This window comes from Hemitrygon akajei, chromosome 8, assembly GCF_048418815.1.
Source record: "Hemitrygon akajei chromosome 8, sHemAka1.3, whole genome shotgun sequence".
Lineage (NCBI taxonomy): Eukaryota > Metazoa > Chordata > Chondrichthyes > Myliobatiformes > Dasyatidae > Hemitrygon > Hemitrygon akajei.
Window position 1 is genome coordinate 154,101,944 of NC_133131.1, and position 24,077 is coordinate 154,126,020.

At 43.0% G+C, this 24,077-nt stretch overlaps 1 protein-coding gene across 2 annotated transcripts in view; it reads left to right on the plus strand.

Annotated features, from left to right (window-relative positions):
• Window positions 1-24,077, plus strand: part of ptprn2 (protein tyrosine phosphatase receptor type N2) — a 1,022,449-nt gene that overhangs the window by 392,726 nt on the left and 605,646 nt on the right. For both annotated transcript variants that reach the window (XM_073054872.1, XM_073054874.1), the window contains one exon: window positions 897-983. In XM_073054872.1, coding sequence (XP_072910973.1) covers window positions 897-983 — 87 coding nt within the window. The remainder of the gene's footprint in view (window positions 1-896; window positions 984-24,077) is intronic.

Sequence of the window (24,077 nt, forward strand, 5' to 3'; positions counted from 1 at the left end):
TAAATTGGTTGTATAGACAGTACGTTGGTTGGTTCACAGGAGCATTAAGTGATTGGCTATTTCAAAATCTAGTTGAATATATTAATGCAGCATTTTAAATCATGTGGATCATATGTTCATATCCTGAATCTTCCACAAACATAAATGTTTTTTGCTTCAGTGGGAAATTTGATGCATAAAAATGCTTTTATTATGAAGTAGAAGATTTCTTTGAACTGATTAGGAAAGAACTTACATTTCACTCCATTGCAGATCTTCTGCATTCAACGTTTCTAGAATCCCACGTAACCCAGACCCAGCAAGTGACATGGAACAGTTAAATGACAAAAATGTCAGTTAGAAATCCTACAATCCCTAACTGAATAATTTAGCTTTAACAACTTCCTAAATAATGCACATCCCACATAATCTCATTCAATTTGCTCATGATCATTTTAGTTGACCCAAGGTACTTGTAAGAGAAGCTAATTGGAAAAATTAAACACTTGAATAAGTTAGAGCAATACCCTTTATCCAAAGCTTTACTTAAGAAATTAATGTTTTAATTGGGCTATTTTCTGCACATGAAATTAAAACTTTATGGTAAGTTTAATTATTTTTTGTTTGTTCATACACAAAGACTGACTACTAATGCTTTATAACTTTTATCTCTATTCTATTTGTGGTTAATTGATTTTATGATTGGTGGAGAACTTGGGTTATTCATCATGTCTTAAGCAGCACCTGATCCCAATTCCCTTGCCATTAACATTGTAGTTTGACAATATAATGTGTTGCTGCTTGCACTCTAGAATGGTCAAAGGTGATAGATTATTTGAAGCCTTTGGCTCAACAGTTATGAATGAACTCTTATTATTAATATTGTATTTCCCTCCCCCACTCCTTTTTCCCAACAGCCCCCTGAGTGTAGAGAAAGGGGTTGAATTGATGGACGGTCTGGCACATCTCTTGAAGCTGCAGATGAATGTCTTCAGTGATGTTAAGTATGTATAATTTTTTCCTTGCATTGTTGAAGGGGGTTTATGTACAAATTATGATGCTTTAGGATGTTGGAAAGATACAAGGTATATATTGGCAGTAATTAAGCTGGTAAATCATCAGTCAACCCTGAGAAAAAGCTCATTCAATCTGCAAGACTTCTTCCAACCAATGGATTGGAAAACAGGGATATTTCCTTTTTGGTTTCTGTCTTTGCCAAGTAGAAATCTGGTTGAGGTTCTTTTGAAATTATTCACAGAGACTGTGTTCACTTTATCATGAGCTACCTTGTTTTTTTTTTGTTTAATAATTCTCTAAGAACATTAACTTACTGCCTCATGTACCTTAAACTTCTGCATGTTTCCCAGCTGCTTGGTAATATTAAGATTCTCACACCACCTTGCAGTTCGTCTCAAAGTGGCATCAATATCCTTACAGACCAAATCCTATCGAATGCTTCATATCTAACTTCACTATATACAATTGGTGTAAATAGATTTATATAAATACTAGTTTTGCTAATGGCTCCTACACATTTAGAAAAATGTGCTCCTAATTTAACAGGTACCTGTCCCAGTAGTAATCCTGCAGTGGTTGGAATAATATCTACTTGCTTGCTTCTCTCACAACCTCGCCCCCTCCCTGCCTTTCTGCCATCAGGTTCTACTGTCATTTGTTGCCTTCTGTGACTTCCAATGGGAAAGGGAAACAGGTGGTTTTTAAAGCATGTTACGCCATTGCTGAATTTGCAAAGTTCTGCTAATCAGTTGTACTTCAGTCAACTCCTTTATAGGCAATCCCAAACTTTGCTTTCTACACACATCACACCCTTTATTATGTTTAGATTTCTGCTGAGGTTAAACCAGTCAGTAAAGCATTTCCATAACTGAGTCTCTGCTGGATTAAAATGAAATTCACCCGTTCCACATTCATTGCTTTCAACAGTCAATCTCTCCAAGCTCCTGAACATTGCTACCAGAAACATCTGCTCATGCACGGAGTTACAACTATTCTTGTATCGCCCTAACACTTTAAATGATTGCACAGTTGTCAGAAAATATTATTTTGTAAGTGCTTCAGTTTGAAATGTTATTATAGGTGTTTTTGCATCTTTGGTAGAACTTCTAAACACACAAATGTTTAAAGGTTTGTTTTTAATGTCAGTGGAAAAGAATAGATCAGATGCATGGAAATGTAGCTTCTTTAAGACTTTAACTGTAATGCTTTAGTGAATGAGCAAAGTCCAGGATGTGGATAAGCACCAGGGTAAAATGAATGAGTGAGATGTGACATGGTAGCATAGTGGCCAGCACAACTTTTTACAGCTCAAGCTGTAGACCTATCTGCAAACCTCCAGATCTGCAAACATCATTGCCACCACTGTCTGTAAGGAGTTTGTGTGTTCTCCCCATGATCATGTGGGTTTCCTCTGCGTGCTCTGGATTCCTCCCATGTTCCAAAGATGTAAGGTTAGGGTTAATGAGTTGTGGGCACACTATGTTGTTGCTAGCAGCATGGCGACACTTGTGGGTTGCCCAGTAAAATCCTTGCTGATTGGCTCAAACAAACAATGTATGTTTTGATGTAGATGTGGCAAATGAAGCTTCTTTAAAATTGTAGTATTCAGTTGTACTGATGTAGGTTGATAGTAATTTTGAGAGGTGTGTTTTATTTGGATTTAACTATTGATTAATTATGAGCTGGTTTTGGTGTGTTACAGTGAAAGGTGGATGACATACTGTAACTGGCCTGAAACATACTTGATTAACTGTTCCTTAAACACTTTTTCTAATCAATCTCTAGTTATTGGTGCCTGATGTAGTCATGGGTACCAAGGAGAATAAGAAATGTTGGCGTGTGGTATTAAGCGAGATTTCTTTGAATTATTGACAGAACTGCAATTTAGCAGAACTAAATCAGAGGGTTCAATTATTTTATTTGTGTGGAAGATCCAAATCACTACCAGCTTCTGCAGATCAAGTGAGTACTTTGCTTCAGTATTCACTACGGAAAAGGATCTTGGCGATTGTAGGGATAACTTACAGTGGACTGAAATGCTTGAGCATGTATATATTAAGGAAGAGGATGTGCTGGAGCTTTTGGAAAGCATCAAGTTGGATAAATCACCGGGACCAGACGAGATGTACCCCAGGCTACTGTGGGAGGCAAGGGAGGAGATTGGTGAGCCTCTGGCCATGATCTTTGCATCATCAATGGTGATAGAGGTTCCGGAGGATTGGAGGTTTGCAGATGTTGTTCCTTTATTCAAGAAAGGGCGTAGAGATAGCCCAGGAAATTATAGATCAGTGAGTCTTACTTCAGTGGTTGGTAATTTGATGAAGAAGATTCTGAGGCAGGATTTATGAACATTTGGAGAAGTATAATATGATTAGGAATAGTCAGCATGGCTTCTTGAAAAGCAGGTCATGCCTTATGAGCCTGATTGAATTTTTTGAGGATGTGACTAAACACATTGACGAAGGTAGAGCAGTAGATGTAGTGTATATGGATTTTAGCAAGGCATTTGATAAGGTACCCCATGCAAGGCTTATCGAGAAAGTAAGGAAGCATGGGATCCAAGGGGGCGTTGCTTTGTGGATCCAGAACTGGCTTGCCCACAGAAAGCAAAGAGTGGTTGTAGATGGGTCATATTCTGTATGGAAGCTGGTCAATAGTGGTGTGCCTCAGGGATCTGTTCTGGGACCCCTACTTTTGTGATTTCTATAAATGACCTGGATGAGAAAGTGGAGGAATGGGTTAGTAAATTTGCTGATGACACAAAGGTTGGAGGTGTTGTGGATAGTCTAGAGGGCTGTCAGAGGTTACAGCGGGACATTGATAGGATGCAAAACTGGGCTGAGAAGTGGCAGATGGAGTTCAACCCAGATAAGTGAGGTGGTTCATTTTGGTAGGTCAAATATTGGATGGCATCTGTTAGTCTCGTGAGACCATGGATCTGTGCCTGGAAAGTCTTGCTTCAGTCTCTCCAGGGTGCAGGCCTGGGCAAGGTTGTTTGGAAGACCGGCAGTTGTCCAAGCAGCAAGTCTCCCTCTCCACGCCACCAATGTTGTCCAAGGGAAGGGCAAGGGCTGATACAGCTTGGCACCAGTGTCATCTCAGGAGTTGCCAGAGCGATGTTGAAAGCAATGTCGGACTGCCTTAGGGACTCCAGCTCCGGATTTGTCCTCAGGGTTTACTCCAAAGCCTTTCCCAAGAGTGGGTATGGCCGCAAGGCAGCGGAAGTTTGAAATCAGAGTTTTCCCTCTCTAGGTCAAATATGATGACAGAATATAGTATTAATGGTAAGTCTCTTGGCAGTGTGGAGGATCAGAGGGATCTTGGGGCCCGAGTCCATAGGACACTCAGATCTGCTGCACAGGTTGACTCTGTGGTTAAAAAAGCATACGATGTATTGGCCTTCATCAATCGTGGGATTGAGTTTAGGAGCTGAGAGGTAATGTTGCAGCTATAGAGAACCCTGGTCAGACCCCAGTTGGAGTACTGTGCTTAGTTCTGGTCGCTCACTTTAGGAAGGATGTAGAAACCACAGAAAGGGTGCACAGGAGATTTACAGGATGTTGCCTGGATTGGGGAGCATGCCTTATGAGAGTAGGTTGAGTGAACTCAGACTTGTTTCCTTGGAGCAACAGAGGATGAGCGGTGACCTGATAGAGGTGTATAAGATGATGGGAGGCAATGATCGTGTAGATAGCTAGAGGCTTTTTCCCAGGGCTGAAATTGCTAGCATGAGAGGGCACAGTTTTAAGGTACAGAGATATCAGGGGTAAATCTTTTACACAGAGAGTGGGGAGTTCATGGAATGGGCTGCTGGCGACGGTGGTGCAGGCGGATATGATAGGGTCTTTTAAGAGACTCCTGGTTAGGTACATGGAGCTCAGAAACTTAGAGGGCTATGGGTAACCCTAGGTAATTTCTAAGGTAAAGACATGTTCGGCATAGCTTTGTGGGCCAAAGGGCCTGTATTGTGCTGTAGGTTTTCTATGCTTTCTATGAATTCCATAGCACATCTCTCAACATGAATGCTTTACAGCAAGTGCCATACTTTTGAATAATAGTTGCTGTTGTATTATAGGAAATGTATTTCAGCCTTGGAGTTAGTGAATCAGATTTAATACTAATGAAGTTTGTGAACTTTACAGCAGCAGTACAATGAAATACATGAATAATAAATAGAGAGAAAAAACCGAGTTACACTAAGTATCTATATGTCCATTAAATAGTTAAGTTAAAATAGGTCATACAAGATAACAGAAATAAAAAAGTAGTGGGGTAGTGTTCATGAGTTCAATGTCCATATAGAAATTGGATGACAGTGGGGAAGAAGCTGTTCCTGAATCACTGAGTGTGTGCCTTCAGGCTTCTGTACCTCCTTCCTGACTGAAGTCCCACAAATGGGGAAAAAATACAACTGACCGGAGAATCCTTCCTGATAATGTTGGTTCAGGGATAAGTAGTAATTTGATCTAGGAAATCATTCCCTTTCTCTACAAATCATTTGCATTCACCTGAAAGAGCAGGGGAACCCAGCTTAAAAGACAGCCCCTTCCTGAGTGTAGTACTTGTTGGATTCTGATGTTTTTGATTAAAAAGTTCTTTCTGAAGTTAAGAAAGAGGCATAAAGCATGTTGCTTCATGATTGTTTTATGACGTGCTAATACAACAAAGAGATTGGAAACGGGGAAAAGCAGGTGTCTATTAGGGAAAGGAAAGAAGTCATAATGGTGGTTGGCGGATGTGTTAACTCGTACCATAGATAAGAGGTGTTACATTCAAATCTGTAGATAAGAGTTAACCAATCAGATAGTGCCTATTCAAATAATGCAATACCAAAGGAGCATCCAAAATGATACAAAGAATTGTAACCACTGGGAACACACTGAACAATTGCATATACATTCTGTGACCACTGGGAAATATACTGAACAGTTACATATATAGTTATATTGAATACAATCAGGCATAAGTTGTTAAACTGTACAGAAACTAACAATTCTGTCTAATCCAGCATGATAGGGTTACAGTTTGTGGGTTTCTGTAGTGGAGCTTGGACCCACAACATGTGATTTGTTGGCAAACTCCACAGACCAAAGGTTAACAGTAATGTTTCGGAAATTAAAGTCAGGTTGGCCTACAATTCCGCCCCCCCCCCCCCATATTTGTAACCAAGGCCTTGACAGAAAAGCAACTTCAGCTCCTCCTCAATGAAAGAATGGCTGGATACACCAAGGCCACTGTGGGAAGTGATATGGACTCATCTAAAGGAAGAGATTGCTTCACCTTTGGAGTGAACACAGAAGCCAAGGTGTTAGTAGACGTAACATTTTCTGCCTGGAAGCCAGTGACCAGTGGTGTTCCACAGGGATCTGTCTGGGTCATATGCTCTTTGCGATATATATTAGTTAATTTTCAGATGATATGAAGGTTGGCAATATTGTGGATAGTGTAGAAGGTTGCTGTAAACTACAATGAGCTATACTGTAAAAAGGGTGCTGAGTTGGGCAAAGGAGTGGCAGATGCAGTTCAACCTGGAAAAGTGTGAAGTAATACACTTAGGGTGATTGACCGTGAAGGTGAAGTACTAGGTTAATGGCAGGCTCCATGTGTGTATCTAAAAATCTTAACCTCCACCAGACTGCCTGATTCCACTACTACCCCTGGAAGCCTATTCCAGCGCCTATCACTCTTGAGTTATATTAAAAAAACTGGCCTCATGTCACCTTTGAACTTGCCCTCCCTAACCTTAAAAGCTTGTCTTTTTGATGTTTGACCTGAGGCAAAGATTCTGACCATCTAACTTGATCTACCTTTCTCATCATTTTAAAACCTCCATTCTAGGAAGAACAACCTAAATTTGTCTAACTATTCCTTATCACTCATACTATCTAATCCAGGAAGTTTCCTCGTGAACCCCTCTGTGCCCTCACCACAGTCTCCGTATCCTTCCCATAATGGGGTGACCACAACTGCACATCAGTTGTGGTCTAAATAAGTTTTTATTTAGCCACTTTACCTTCTGACCTGCATGTCTTTGGAAGGAAACAGTGCATGGGAAGAAAGCCTCACAATTACAAAGAGAGTATACAAACTCGAGATAGGACCTGAAGTTGGGACTGAACCCAGGTTACTAGCATTATGAGGACGCAAAGTTTACTAGCTATACTATTGCACTGTCATTGACATGAAACATTAATTTCTCATTAACAACTAATCTGATTGATAGAACAGGTTTAGTAAAATTGGGTCTAATTTAAATCCCACTTGGACCTCTATTCAGTTGGACACCCCTAGACCACGGATCTCACCAACTCCAAACCAGGCTCTGATGGCCCTGGACATGTTGGGATTGGTGATATAATTGTAGCCAACCCTGGTTCCAGTGCCTCCGAGCAGACCCAGACCCCGGAATGCACCGCTGACAGTTCCTGTTCCTACAATGCCAGGTGCCTTCAGAAAATGTCTGGCCTCTAGCTCCAGCTTGAGACTTGACCTCGTCTGGCAGCACATCCAGGCTGAGACATTTCTCACTGCCACTAGGCCTCCAGCCTCTCCTTCCCCTACCACCACTCCCAACCCTGCGTCCCTCAGGCTCCACCATCACCTCTTGGGTCCTCGGATCCTCCACCTTCCTCCCTCCGCACCTTCCCTGAACACCACACTACCAGCTCCCTTCCTCCCTCTAATCCCTGCCGTGTCTTCACCATTCTCACCAACCTCCCCCCCCCCCCCCCCCCGAGCTAGAATGTTCTCTCTCAGCTAGTGCCTTACATTTGTCCCCCTTTGCCCGCACCTCAGTCAGTTTCATGCCCGTCACGGGTCAAACTCTTCTGTTGTCTCCTCGCTGGGCCCACTTTTTTAGCAGGAATTCTGCACCCCTCACTGATGACCCCTTCTCTCATTTCCAACCCCTCCTCCTCTTCTTGGACACCCTGCTCTGGATCATTTCATCTTGAGATGCCAATTGGACTTCAGCACTCCTCTCTCCTCCTCGAACTTTGACCCCTCTGAATGCACTGCCCTCCACTCTCTCCGCACCAATCCCAACCTCACCATCAAACACGCAGACACAAGCTGATGCTGTTGTAGTGTGGCACACTGACCTCCACTTTGCTGAGGCCAGGCGGCACCTTTCAGACACCTCCTCCTACCTATCCGTTGAAGAAGAACCCACTCTAGGCCATTAGAAAATTGTCTCCAACACCATCACTGACCTCATCATCTGCAGAGAACTCCTATCCACTGTCACAAAACTCATAGTTCCCTTGCTCCATACTACTCGCTTCTACCTCCGACACAATGTTCACAAGCCTGACTGTTTGGGTAGGCCTATTGTCTCTGCCTGCTCCTGCCCCACTGAAGGTGTGTCCTCATACCTCAATTTCATTCTATACCCCTTGTTTCAATCCCTTACCACCTACATCTGTGACACTTCTCAAGCTCCCGATCTCCGCAGTAGCTTTCAATTCCCCGGCCCTGAACCCTCATATTCACAATGGATGTCCAGACCCTATACACTTCTATCTCGCATCAAGAAGGCCTTAAAGCTCTCAATTTCTTTCTCAATAAAAGAACGATCTGGTCCTCGCCCTCAACAATTTTTCACTTGGCTCCTCCCACTTTCTTCAGACTCAATGGTTAGCCATGGGTACCCGCATGGGCCCCAGCTTCATTGGCTAGGTAGAATATTCCATGTTCCAAGCCTTCCCTGGTAATGCTCCCAAATGCTTCCTCCACGATATTGAAAAATGCTGCTTCCTGTATCCATGCTGAGCTTGTTAATTTCATCAACTTTGCCTCTAATTTCCACCCTGTCATTAAATTCACTTGGTCCATTTCTGGCACCTCCCTCCCCTTACTTGATCTCTGTCTCCACCTGTGGAGACAAACTGTCGGCCAACATGTTTTATAGACCTACCGATTCTCACCCCGTTTCATATCAAAATACTATTCCCTTTTCTCGGTTCCTTCGTCTGCGCCACATCTGTTCCTAGGGTGCAACTTTCCTTTCCAGGACATCAGAGACGTCCTTCTTCAAAGAACAGGGTTTCTCTTCCTCCACCATTGATGTTGCCTGCGCCCGCGTCTCCTCCATTTCCTGAACATCCATAATTACCCCATCTTCCCGTCGCATTAACAGTGATAGAGTTCTTTTGTCCTTACCTACCACCCTATGAGACTCCACATCCAGCATATCATACTCTGCAACTAGCGCCATCTCCAAACGGATCCTACCACCAAACATATCTTTAACTCCCCCCGATCCCTCTATGTTTTCTACAAGGATTGTTGCCTTCATGATGTGGTGAACTAGATATACCTGTCTGACTGCTCCTGTGGCTCCTCCCACAGACCCTGCTGACTGCTCCTGTGGCTCCTCCCACAGACCCCTGTATAAAGGCGACTGTGGGCTGCTGCTCTCCCTCATTTTCCCCAGGATGTAGTGTTGTTTATTCTTCCAGTCAATAAAAGCCGATATCTCACTTCCTAAGTCTCAGCGTGAGTTATTGATGGTGCATCACATGATTCCCTTGTCTATTTGTCCCCCTGCACTAATCTCCCTCTGGCACTTAACCTTGCAAGAAGCCAAAGTGCTACACCTCCTCCCTCACCTCCTTTCAGGGACCCAAACAGTCCTTCCAGATGAGGCACCATTCACCTGCAAATCTACTGGAGTGGTCTGTTGTGTCTGGTGCTCCTGGTGTGACCTCTTCTGCATTGCTGAGACCCGTCGTAAATTCAGGGACCGCCTCATTGAACAGCTGCACTCCATCTGCCAAAGGTGGAACCTCCCAGTGGCTGATAATTTGAATTCCGATTTCCATTCCTGTTCTGACTCATTGGTCCTTGGCCTCCTCTTGTGCCAAGTTGAAGTCACCCTCCAGGGTAGAGGAGCAGCACCTTATTCTCTCTGAGTAGCCTCCAATCCAATGGTAGGAATAATGATTTCTCCTTCTGGTTTAAAAAAAAAAAAAATTCCCTCCCCCTCCCATCCTCCCATCTTTTATTTCCTACTCTGGCCTCTTGCCTCTTCTCACCTGCCTATCACCTCCCCCTGAATCACCCCTCCCTTTCTCCTATGGTCCACTCTCCTCCACTATCAGATTCCTTCCTCTGCAGTCCTTTATCTTTCCTACCCACCTGGCCTCACCTATCACCTTCGAGCTATCTTCCTTCCCTTCCTTATCCTGGTATCTTCCCCCCCTCCCCCCTTCTTTCCAGTCCTGATGAGGGGTCTTGGCCTGAAATGTTGACTATTTATTCATTTCCATAGATGCTGTCTGACCTTTTTGAGCTCCTCCAGCGTTTTGTGTGTATTGCTTTGGATTTTGAACTTTTGAAAACTTCGTCATGTTTTTAATTTAATTCAGCATGATACTGAACTTGGAAAGGTTCTTCCCAGTATTTTAGTTTTCTGATAATGTGTGTGCACTGCCTGAGTGTACATTGATTTAAAGCTGAAAAGTGGCATTCAGCAGAATGTAAGATAAAAGCCCTTGGAGCCTACTCCAGCATTTATGACTGATCTAATCATTGGCTTCCACTCTGTTTTCCTGACTGGTTCCCATAAATCTTGTATAACATTTGAAAATAACAGTAGTAACTAACTGGTCTGGCAACAGCTGTGGAATGAAATACAGAATGATGTTATGACTTTTCATTAAGGCTTATAATCCTTGAATCCCCTATTACACGAAAATCTTTTTCTTAGTCTTGAATACACTTAAAGTCTTGGCATCCACTGCTACCTGGAAAAAGAATTTCAGACAGTTAACCATCAGAGGGAAGGTATTATTCCTTCTCTCAATTTTAAATGGTTGACCTTTTATTCTGTGACTGCCTCCTACAGTAATAGACTCTCCTACCTGGGGGGAATAGCCTTGCATCTTCCTCTTTGATAAACCTCCTTAGAATCTTAAATAAATCTTTATATAACTGACTCCCTCAGCATGCAAGGCCAAATGAAGTTTAAATAGTTGTTTGAATAGGCAACTAAAGTGGTTAATGAGAATAGTGAATTTGATCCAACTTCAGGGATTTTTAGCAAGGGCTCTTCCCCCAAAGTGTCACATGGCCAGATAGTCAAAAAGGTGGAAGGTTGTGTGATCCTAAGGGGAATGATCCAATACTGCAGGAAGTTAAGGTTAATGGAGTTTTCTTTATTGACATTTGGGCTCCAGAGGGTTCGAAACTTGGACTTCCACTTAGAGTGATGATTCAGACAGGTGCAGAGGACATGAGGAAGAAGTCTGAATCCTGATAAGTATGAGGTAATGCATTTCAGAACATACAACAAATGGGGGGTAGTGTGAAGGAACAGAAGGATCTTTGAATGTGTGTCCACAGATCCTTAAAGAAGGGCAGCTCAATAAAATAGTTAAGAGCCTGTAAGATGATTTCCTTTATTAGCCGAGATATGTAATATGGGAGTGGTGATGGCAGCATGGAGCTGAATTTCTGAATATTACAGGGGAGAGGGTAGTGACATTGTGGGAGTGGATCTGCACACAGAACATTGGTTAGACCACAGCTGGTGCACTGTGTGTACAGTTCTGAACAACCTGGAAAACTGTAATTGCACTGGAGAAGGTGAGCCGAGGATTTGGAAAGATGTTGCCAGGACTGGAGAGTTTTAGCCATGTGGAAGTACCAAAAAGGCTGCTGTTTTCTTTGCTATGGAGTCTAATGACACACTTTATGATATAGTAAGTTAAAGAAAAAATTGAGGCACCAAAATGGAAGAAATATGACATTTCCCTTGGCAGAGAAGTCAAGAAGCAAGGAGCACAGATTTAAAGCTATCAGTAGAAGGACAAAAAGGGAGAGGGGAATATTTTCAATGCAGGGAGTGGTACAGGGCTAGACATTACAGACTGAAAGAGCAGTAGAGGCAGAAGCCCTCAAAACATTTAAACAGTACTTGAGGGGCGCAAAAGATACAAAAGCTTGAACGCGTACCACCAGGGTCAAGGTCAGCTTCTTACCTGCTGTTATCAGACTCTTGAATCAATCTCTTTTCCTCTTTTCTAAAAAAAAAAGTTGAACTCTAGATCCCCCCAATCTACCTTGTTATGGGCCTTGCACCACATTTCCTCAGTAACACTATATTCTGCATTCTGTTTTCTTTTTCCTATCTCAGTGTATGGTATGATCCGCCTGCACGGCAGGCAAATGAAAGCTTTTGACTATATCTTGGTACATGAGACAATAATAAGCCAACTATATCCAGTTCCACTTCCGATGTCTATTTGCAGAGCAAAGACCTACAGAGAAACAGTCCCGGGGTTGTAGGTATAACCATATAACCATATAACAATCACAGCACGGAAACAGGCCATTCCGGCCCTCCTAGTCCGTGCCGAACTCTTAATCTCACCTAGTCCCACCTACCCGCACTCAGCCCATAACCCTCCACTCCTTTCCTATCCATATACCTATCCAATTTTACCTTAAATGACACAACTGATCTGGCCTCTACTACTTCTACAGGAAGCTCATTCCACACAGCTATCACTCTCTGAGTAAAGAAATACCCCCTCGTGTTTCCCTTAAACTTTTGCCCCCTAACTCTCAAATCATGTCCTCTCGTTTGAATCTCCCCTACTCTCAATGGAAACAGCCTATTTACGTCAACTCTATCTATCCCTCTCAACATTTTAAATACCTCGATCAAATCCCCCCTCAACCTTCTACGCTCCAATGAATAGAGACCTAACTTGTTCAACCTTTCTCTGTAACTTAAGTGCTGAAACCCTGGTAACATCCTAGTAAATCGTCTCTGCACTCTCTCTAATTTATTGATATCTTTCCTATAATTCGGTGACCAGAACTGTACACAATATTCCAAATTTGGCCTTACCAATGCCTTGTACAATTTTAACATTACATCCCAACTTCTGTACTCAATGCTCTGATTTATAAAGGCCAGCGTTCCAAAAGCCTTCTTCACCACCCTATCTACATGAGACTCCACCTTCAGGGAACTATGCACTGTTATTCCTAGATCTCTCTGTTCCACTGCATTCCTCAATGCCCTACCATTTACCCTGTATGTTCTATTTGGATTATTCCTGCCAAAATGTAGAACCTCACACTTCTCAGCATTAAACTCCATCTGCCAACGTTCAGCCCATTCTTCTAACCGGCATAAATCTCCCTGCAAGCTTTGAAAACCCACCTCATTATCCACAACACCTCCTACCTTAGTATCATCAGCATACTTACTAATCCAATTTACCACCCCATCATCCAGATCATTTATGTATATTACAAACAACATTGGGCCCAAAACAGATCCCTGAGGCACCCCGCTAGTCACCGGCCTCCATCCCGATAAACAATTATCCACCACTACTCTCTGGCATCTCCCATCTAGCCACTGTTGAATCCATTTTATTACTCCAGCATTAATACCTAACGACTGAACCTTCTTAACTAACCTTCCATGTGGAACTTTGTCAAAGGCCTTGCTGAAGTCCATATAGACTACATCCACTGCCTTACCCTCGTCAACATTCCTCGTAACTACTTCAAAAAATTCAATAAGGTTTGTCAAACATGACCTTCCACGCACAAATCCATGCTGGCTACTCCTAATCAGATCCTGTCTATCCAGATAATTATAAATACTATCTCTAAGAATACTTTCCATTAATTTACCCACCACTGATGTCAAACTGACAGGTCTATAATTGCCAGGCTTACTTCTAGAACCCTTTTTAAACAATGGAACCACATGAGCAATACGCCAATCCTCCGGCACAATCCCTGTTTCTAATGACATCTGAAAGATCTCCGTCAGAGCTCCTGCTATCTCTACACAAACTTCCCTCAAGGTCCTGGGGAATATCCGGTCAGGACCCGGAGATTTATCCACTTTTAAATTTCTTAAAAGCGCCAGTACTTCCACCTCTTTAATTGTCATAGGTTCCATAACTTCCTTACTTGTTTCCCACACCTTACACCATTCGATATCCTTCTCCTTAGTGAATACCGAAGAGAAGAAATCGTTCAAAATCTCTCCCATCTCCCTCGGCTCCACACATAGCTGACCACCCTGATTTTCTAAGGGACCAATTTTATCCCTCACTATCCTCTTGCTTTTAATATAACTGTAGAAGCCTTTCGGGTTTACTTCCACCTTATTTGCCAAACCAAACTCGTAACTTCTTTTAGCTTTTCTAATCTCTTTCTTAAGTTTCCTTTTACATTCTTTATATTCCTCGAGCAATTCCTTTACTCCATGCTGCCTATATCTATTGTAGACATCCCTCTTTTTTCGAACCAAGTTTCTAATATCCCTTGAAAACCATGGCGCTTTCAAACCTTTAATCTTTCCTTTCAACCGAACAGGAACATAAAGATTCTGTACCCTCATAATTTCACCCTTAAATGACCTCCATTTCTCTATTACATCCTTCCCATAAAACAACTTGACCCATTCCACTCTCTCTAAATCCCTGCGCATCTCCTCAAAGTTAGCCTTTCTCCAATCAAAAATCTCAACTCTAGGTCCAGTCCTGTCCTTCTCCATAATTATATTGAAGCTAATGCTATTGTGATCACTGGACCCGAAGTGCTCCCCAACACATACATCTGTCAGCTGACCTATCGCATTCCCTAACAGGAGATCCAACACTGCCCCATCTCTAGTCGGTACTTCTATGTATTGTTGCAAAAAGCTATCCTGCACACATTTCACAAACTCTAAACCATCCAGCCCTTTTACAGAATGAGCTTCCCAATCTATGTGTGGAAAATTAAAATCTCCCACAATCACCACCTTGTGTTTACTACAAATATCTGCTATCTCCTTACACATTTGCTCTTCCAACTCACGCTCCCCATTAGGTGGCCTATAATACACTCCTATCAGTGTTACTACACCTTTCCCATTCCTCAATTCCACCCAAATAGCCTCCCTAGAGGAGCTCTGTAATCTATCCTTCCAAAGCACCGCCATAAGATTTTCTCGGACAAGCAATGCAACACCTCCTCCTCTGGCCCCTCCTACTCTATCACACCTGAAGCAACTAAATCCAGGAATATTTAGTTGCCAATCACACCCTTCCTGCAACCATGTTTCACTAATAGCTACAACATCATAATTCCATGTATCAATCCACACTTTAAGCTCATCCACCTTTCTTACAATGCTCCTAGCATTAAAATAGATACATTTAAGATACTCTCCACCTCCTCCTCTCTTTTCATCCCTAGCAATGCATTCAAATTTATTATCCTTTTCTTTCTTCTCCCCTACAACTTTGGGCTGAGAGCATCCCTCCTCCATCACCTGCCTGTCCTCCCTCACACACGGTCTACTTACTTGCTCTACTGGTGAACTAACCTCCTCTCCCATAGTTTCCTCAAATTGATTTCCGCCCCCCCATCTTACTAGTTTAAAGTCTGCCCCGTAGCCCTAGCAAACCTCCCCGCTAGGATATTGGTCCCCCCAGGATTCAAGTGTAACCCGTCCTTCTTGAACAGGTCACGCCTGCCCCAGAAGAGGTCCCAATGATCCAGAAACTTGAATCCCTGCCCCCTGCTCCAATCCCTCAACCACGCATTCATCCTCCACCTAATTCCATTCCTACTCTCACTGTCGCGTGGTACAGGCAGTAATCCCGAGATTACTACCTTTGCGGTCCTTCTTCTTAACTGCCTTCCTAACTCCCTATACTCTCGTTTCAGGACCTCTTCCCCTTTCCTACCTATGTCATTGGTACCTACATGTACCACGACCTCTGGCTCCTCACCCTCCCACTTCAGGATATCTTGGACGCGATCAGAAACGTCCCGGACCCTGGCACCAGGGAGGCAAACTACCATCCGGGACTCCCGATCACCTCCACAGAACCGCCTGTCTGAACCCCTGACTATCGAGTCCCCTATTACTATGGTCCTCTTTCTTCTATCCCTACCCTTCTGAGCTACAGGGCCGTCCTCTGTGCCGGAGGCCCGGCCACTGTCACTTCCTCCAGGTAGGCTGTCCCCCCCAACAGTACTCAAACATGAGTACTTATTGTCAAGGGGTACAGCCACTGGGGTACTCTCTAGTACCTGCCCCTTCCCCTTCCTGATCGTGACCCACCTATCTGCCTCCCGTGGCCCCGGAGTGACCACCTGCCTGTAACTCCTCTCTATCACCTCCTCACTCTCCCTGACCAGGCGAAGGTCATCGAGCTGCAGCTCCAGTTCCCTAATTCGGTCCCTCAGGAGCTGCAGTTCGGCGCACCTGGCGCAGATGTGGACGTCCGGGAGGCTCGGAGACTCCAGGATCTCCCACATCCGACACCGAGAACAACATCTCGGTTTGTTCTCTAGTTTGTTTGTTGACCAGCGTAGCTACAATGAGCTGAATAGCCTCCTTGAGCATTGCACATTTTCCTTGAATTCTGTGATTCTACGCAATTCTCCACCATCCATTTCCCAAACATCTACTGAGGTCAGTAAGACACCATTTAGAGGTAACGTGGTGCCAAATGACATTTTGCAGAGAAATGAACTGAGCAGCAGTGTAGTAAAGCTGTCACTGCTAATAGACTTGTCCTAGCAAAGAACACTTAATTAAGTGCATTTCAACCAGAGGGACAAGTCTCTATTGATATTTCCTCCATTACTTCTCCTTGCCGATCAATCATGCGTTGCACAACATAGAGATTTTGTACTTGACCTTTTAGTGTAACAGGTATGTTGTTCATTTCCAGCAACAAGGTTTGTTTGATGGGACATTAAATGGAAACTGACTGACCCAGGTTAAGCCTCCTGGATCAGCAAAGGCTCAGTTGTAACCACCTTGCCTCTGAGTCAGAATTCTAAGTCCACGTCCCAGTCCAAAGACCTGATGAAAAATATTCCACTGCAATATGGAGGACACCCTGTACTGTTTGAGGCACCGTTTAAGATGAGATATAAATTGAAGCTCTGTCTGCCCTCTCAGGAGAACATTTACAATGCCCTGGGACTGTTAAAAGTTCATAGTAAACTTATTATCAAAGTATATATATGTCGCCATGCACAACCCTGAGATTAATTTTTGGTGAGCATACGTAGTGAATCCTAGAAACACAATTGAATCGATGAAAGATTGCACCCAACGGGACAAACAAACAATCAGTGTGCAAAAGAGAACAAACTGCACAAATACAAAAGAATGAATAAATAAATAAGCAATAAATATCGAGAACATGAGATGAAGAATCCTTGAAATTGGATCCCTAGGTTGTGGGAACAGTTCACTGATGGAGCAAGTGAAGTTATCCCCTCTGGTTCAAGAGACTGATGTTTGAGGCGTAATAATTGCTCTTGAACCTTGTGGTTGGGTCCTGCGGCTCCTATAGCTCCTGTTGGCAGCAGCGAGAAGAGAGCATGGCATCCTAATCCTTCGTGATCATTTCTCCCATGGAAAAAGAAAATGATTTTTAATGTCACTGCTGTTTTTTGGACTTGCTTCTGCATAGCATCGATTGCCAGGCTTTGTATTTTACAACCATGACAATGCTTTCAAACATTCCAGTTAGCCATGAGGTTCTTTAAGGAATGAAGAAATTGCAAAAGGCAGCACTGTGGCGACCCACTTTCTGCGCAGGCGAACCAGCTCACAAATAGCCAGCGCGTGGGGGGAGACTTCGGTAATGCCCCTCTGACGTCATTTCCGTCCGGAGAGGGCGGGCGCTAGGGATTTAAACGCCAGCACTGCGAAGTTTGAATAAACTAGTCTCGAAACGACTTACCGACTGCGTGTCGTTATTTCAGCGCTGTGTGTAGCACATCACTACAGCATATAACTATATTTTTATTTAGTATTGCTGAAATACTTATTTACTGCCCATTACACCGCTGGGATTTAGGGCAGCGGTGAATTTCCTCTATCTCCGTCTGTCCTCAGCCATCTTCTCTCTGGTGCCCCAGGTGTTCTTCAGGGTCCTCAGCCACAAACATATAGATGAATTCCTCATTGCTGTTTCCCTAACAAATTTTTTGACCAGTCAGGGTTGTTAGCCCTGAACCTGGTGGATAGGTGGACCACTCACTCTTAGTCTGGCCTCTACCCTTGACCTCTTTGGCATGAGTGACCCTACCAAGAGCCAAAGCACTAGGCCCTGACTCCAATCAACGTAGCTCTCCAGGTCATTGAGGCACACAAGCCTCCAAACCCTACAAAAAGGTTGTGGTCCTCTTGGAGGATTGCTCGTAAAATTTCAATATTAATATAATAATCTAGCTGCTAAAATGGTGGCAAGTTAGCTGAAGCAGTTCCTACAACAACCTACTGCCCCGGTTTTGATTCAGGATCTGCATTGATTGTTTGATTGCATATTGGCTGTTTGTCAGTGTTCGTGTGTAGTTTTTTTTTCCATTTATTCTAGCATATTTCTTTGTTTTACTGTGAATGCCTGCAAGAAAATAAATCTCAGAGTATATGGATACCTATTCATACTATGATAATAAATTTACTTTGAACTGCGAATTTGCGGAAACAACTTCCACAAATGCTGCTTGATGCACTGAGTTCTTCTGCTGGTTTAGTTTCCGCTACAGAATCCAGTGTCTGCAGTCTCATATGTTTCCAAACGGCTAACCCAACTAGCTCAGCCACAAATCAAAAGGTGTTACTTCAGAAATCTGTTGTCTCCTATAAGTGGCTGTCAGCTCTAAGCTGGATTGGCAGCTGAGAACTCAAATGTGTGTCTGAGCAGAATTGAGAGAATTAACAAGAGGCCACAGTCAATCAGATTTTTCATCACTGACTTGCCTGGTGTGAAATTTGTAGCTCTCTTGCAGCAATGCACAGCAATTCACAGTGGTAGAAACTGTCCTTTGGAAATTGTTTGAGCCACAGAATTTTTGCAGTATAGGAGGTGATCATCTGGCCCATTTCAGTTGTTGTTAGTTGTAGAATAATTCATCAGTGCCATTCCCAGCTCCAATCCATAGTATGTAAATTGCTTTACATTGGGTACCCCAGAGCTGTGGAGTACAACAATCCCACAACTGTGTGGGACCAATGCCTTATAAAGCCTCAGCATTTCATCCTTGCTCTTGTATTCGAGCCCTCTTGAAAAATGCAAAATAAAAAGACACTTGCTGAGGACTCCCAATTGTCTTTCACCTCTGATTTTTGAATTTTCTCCTCACTTAGAAAATCGCCTACTCCTTTATTCCTTCTACCAAAGTGCATGACCATACATTTCCCTACACTATATTCCATCTGCCACTTACTTGCCCATTCCCCTAATCTGTCTAAGTCCTTCTGCTTCCTCAACGCTACCTGTCCCTTCATCTATCTTCATATTGTCTGCAAACTGGGCAACAAAGCCAACAATTCCAAAATCCAGATCATTGACACATCATATGAAAAGAAGAGGTCCCAATACTGACCCCTACAGAACACTAATAGTCACTGGCAGCCATCCAGAAAAAGCTGTATTTACTCCCACTCTTTGCTTCCTGCCAGTCAGCCAATCTTCCATCCATGCTAGTATCTTTTCTGAACAGCAAGGACTCCTATCTTATTAAGTAGCCTCATGTGTAGCCCCTTGCTAAAGGCCTTCTGAAAATCTGCGTAAACAACATCCACTGACCCTCCTTTGTCTATCCTGTCTGCTATTTCCTCAAAAAATTTAAACAGATTTGTCAGTATGTAGGTGAGTGGTATCTTAATAGAACATAAAACATAGACCAGTACAGGCCCTTCACCGCACGATGATGTGCTGACCTTTTATCCTACTCCAAGCTCCTCAAAGCCCTCCATTTTCTTTCCTGCTCGTGCTCAGCTAAGGATTGTTTAAATGCCCCCCAATGTATCTGCCTCTAGCACCATCCCATCCCATCAATATCCACCAATCTCTATGTCTAAAACTCCCTATTTTTTTCTGCAATAATCTCAAAAGTGTGTCCTCTTGTATTAACCATTGTTGACCTGTGGAAAGGCACTAGCTGTCCACTCTATCTGTACCTCTTATCATCCTGTACATCTCCATCAGATTGCCTCTTCTCATCCTTCGCTCCTAATAGAAACACCCTAGCTCACTCAACAATTCTTCATAAGGCACGTTCTCTAATCCGGGCAGCATCTTGGTAAATCTCCTCTGCACCTAAAGCTTCTACATCTCACATCTTGGGAGAATTAAATAGGATTTGTGTAAATGGATGTGTGCTGGTCAGTGCTGACCCAATTATCTGAAAGACCTGTATGTGTTGCACAATTCTAACCCTTCAATGCCCTTTTCATTTTCCTGATCAGCTCTACTTTCAGCATCCTTTACATTTTGAGCCTGTAATCCGGCTCCCACCGTCAATGATTTTAAATCCATTTTGACAGGTTAAATATATTTCCTTTTGCCAATCAGACCTGTGCCTGCTGGTGTGCTGAACAAATGGCACAGTGGCCCCAGGAACAGCCTCCTGGACTCCCAGCTTCTGGAGTTTTGAATGGAAATAGCAACAACAGCTTGCAATTGAAGTGCAGTAAATGGACTGTATGTGGAAATCCAGCAGTGATGCGAGGAAGGCAACTGAATAAAGGCCTTACCTCTCATCAATTCCCTCCTACAGGAGACACGTCCTCACTTTAGAACTTAATCAGCCTATGTTATTTTGGCTCTATAATAATCATAACCTTGAACCAATACCATTTCACAACATGTGCGCTTTTTTGTATAATTCATGAATTCAGAAGAAGTCCCTAAATATGTTATTAATTTTTTATTAATAGTTATTAGATTTTTAATGAATTTGTGGTTTGTTTACCAGAATATTTTTGAGGAGCAATGTGTACTGGGCATTCGGTGGCCACTTTATTAGGTACACCTGCTCACTAATGCAAATATCTAATCATTAAATCATGTGACAGCAAATCAATGCGGAAAATTTAAAAAATGCTGACGTGTTCAAGGGGTTCGGCCCAAACATCCTAAATGGGGAAGAAATGTGATCTAATTGGCTGACCCTGGTATGATGTTGCCGGATGGGGTGGTTTGAGTATCTTAGAAACTGCTGATCTCCTGGGATTTTTCTAGGGTTTACAGACAATGGTGCAAAAGCACAAAACGACATCCAGTGAATAGCAGTTCTGTGGGCAAAAATGGCTTCTTAATGAGAGAGGTCAGTGGAGAGTGGCCATATTGGTTCAAGCTAACAGGAAGGCTGCAGTAATTCAAATAACCACATGTTACAACAGTGGTATATAGAAGAGCATCTCTAAACGTACAACACGACAAAACCTGAAGTGGATATGCTACAGCAGCAGAAGACCGCACCAGATTCCACTCCTGTACCTAATAAAGTGAACTCAGAGTGAATCTGAAACAATTGGCCCCTTTCTTTGGAATTGCCTATTGTTAGTTCCAGTAGATGTATTATTGTGTGTTTGCTTTTCACTTTTACATTTAATCTGACTTTTGGGAGAACAGCGGTATGAGCTGAATGGTGTCCAATCTGAGTCTTGCCTTATTATTGCCTTTTCACGCCCATCTATCCTCGCAATTACACTGGCTGTACAAGCCTTTTGGTGTCCTGCCATTCTGTCTGTGCTCCAGAGCACATGGCTGCAGCTGCCAGCCAAGCAGAGCAAAAAGCAACCAGGCCTTTGGGTCTAAATATAAGTCCATCAGCAGAGCCAGGGATGGTGGTGTGGAGGTGAGGTTATGGGTGCAAATGTCTAGAAGAGCACAAGTTCGGACTGTCCAGGAGGACATATATAGCACTGCATGTGACTTCCAGCAAATTCCTTACATCTGCACAGAGACAATTTATATTCCACATAATAATGCTGAACTACAGGGTGCACCTAGCTGGCAGCTCTGGAGATAGGTTTCTAGCCAATAGTATCACAGAACAGTTCAGAAGTGCAGAAGGTGGACAAGCAGCCTAGCAAGCCCCCTCCTCTTGTTCCATCTCCCAATTCCATCCATCACCTATCAGCCACCATCTTGTCCCTTCCTTTCATCTCCTTTGTTTTGGCTACCTTCACCCTGCAGTGTCAGTCCTCATGCAGAACTTGACCTGATTACGTCAACCATCCCTTGGCCTTGGGAAATGGAGTGTGATCCTTTCATTTCTTCCAGCAGTTAGTTCTTTTGCTCCTGATTCCAGCATTGGGAATCTTTTGTTTCTAATAAGACTATGAGGTTCTTGAGTGTGTTATCTCTGTAACATTGCCAATACTATCCCTCCTGTCGATTCTCCACTTTCTCTTTCTACTGTTGCTAATTCACCGTCCTTTTGGGCAATGTGCTGAACAGCCTACTCAATAGAGTCACAGAACGTAATATAATCATAGAACACTACAGCACCAAAATCGGCCCTTTGGCCCATATAGACTGTGTTGAAATATTACTCTGCCTAGTCCCATTGACCTGCACCCAGACTAAAGCTTGCTATGCACCTCCCATCCATGTACTTATCCAAATTTCTCTTCAATGTTGAAATGGAACCCACATCTGCCACTTCCATAGGCAGCTTGTTCCACACTCTCTCCACCCTCTGAGTGAAGAAGTTCCCCAATATGAAAATTATTTTTGTCTTGCCCTTGCTCCTTTAAGCTTGTCCTTAGATCTGCAGTTACCAGTCCTGTAATCCCCAATGATTTGTTTTGTTCCAAACATTTCCTGATTTTTGAATACTTAACTCTCCATTACACACTGATTACTTGTGTCTTGTTCTTGGTAATTTTCAGCTAGGTTGCATTGGAAACACTTTTTTTTCATTAACGTCAGAAGTTGCTTTGTTTGGGCTCAAGTCCAGGTCTGGAGAGCATGATGCAGGTGGAGGCTTCAGTGCAAAACTGGGGGAGTATTGCATTGACTATGATCTCCAGGAAATGTTAAAACTAACTCCCGTACCTAGCATGGGAGCAGTGCAGATTATCTGGCATGGTTTGAGGAACAAGGTACTAGCCAACATGATCAATTGCACAAAAATACAATTTGTTGACTATTTATCTCATCCAGTTTGCAGGAATTTGTAGTGTGCAGATTAATGAACATGCTTTCCTACAGCATAATTCAATTCAAATAAATTTATTGACTGTTTATTAAGCCCTTTATGATTATATAGTATAGGGAGATGTTAACTCATTAGCTGCAGCTAGCCAGCACACTTGATGTCAGTCTATATTATATGTAATATCTTTTTTTCTAATTGCTCTCAAGACCATTGGTAAGCTACCTTCTTGAAATAATGTAATTACTCTGATGAAACTACCACAGTATAGTTGGGTAGGGAGTTAGCTTTAGACCTAGCAAAGAGGAAGGGGTAGTCATATATTTCTGAGTCAGGTTGGAGTATAAGGTGGAGGGGAATGCAAATGTTCAGTGGCTGTAGATGCAGTAAGCTATTGTCCATGGGCTTGCTGCTGGTTGAGATTATGGGTTGGTCAGGTGCAGTCTGGTTTACCTAGGAGGAGATGTCTGTCAGGAATTCAATCCATCCAGTTTCTTCTTGGTGTAGAAATGTTGACTGTTGGCAGCAATAGAGGGAAGTCAAAGCATATCCCAAGTAGTCATCCCTCAGCAGTAGAGGTGAAATTATTTAAAAAAACACAAGGAATAGGAAATTATGTAGCCCTTAAAGCTTGCTCTACTCTTCAGTATATTTATGACTGATTTAATCTCAGCCTCAGCTCTGTTTTCATGTACCCATTACCAAAGGATCCTCTAAAGACCAAAGTGCAAATATCAAAAGCCACAGTAAGCCATTTGGTCACTAAGGGCCATGATCCATTCAATCACATCATGTCATGTTCTCTTACCTCAGCATGTCCTTTCTGCACTAACTCCATACCCTATCATTCCTTCAAAGCTCTCTTTTATGATCTTGAGCCGCTCAGTCAAGAAATTCCTCCTCATTTCTATCTTAAGAGGGCCAATCATTTCTTTACAAACCATACCTGGTTGTAAATATGTTCCTATCCAAGAGAAGTATCGTTTCAGATTCTGTTCTTTCAGGCTCTCTCAGAATCTCTTGAATTTTAAAGTTGAAGCCACATAGCTTAAAAACAGGCCCTTCAGCCCAGCTTACTCATGTCAGCTAAGGTGCCCACCTAAGCTAGTCCCAGTTGCCTACATTTGGCCTTTTCA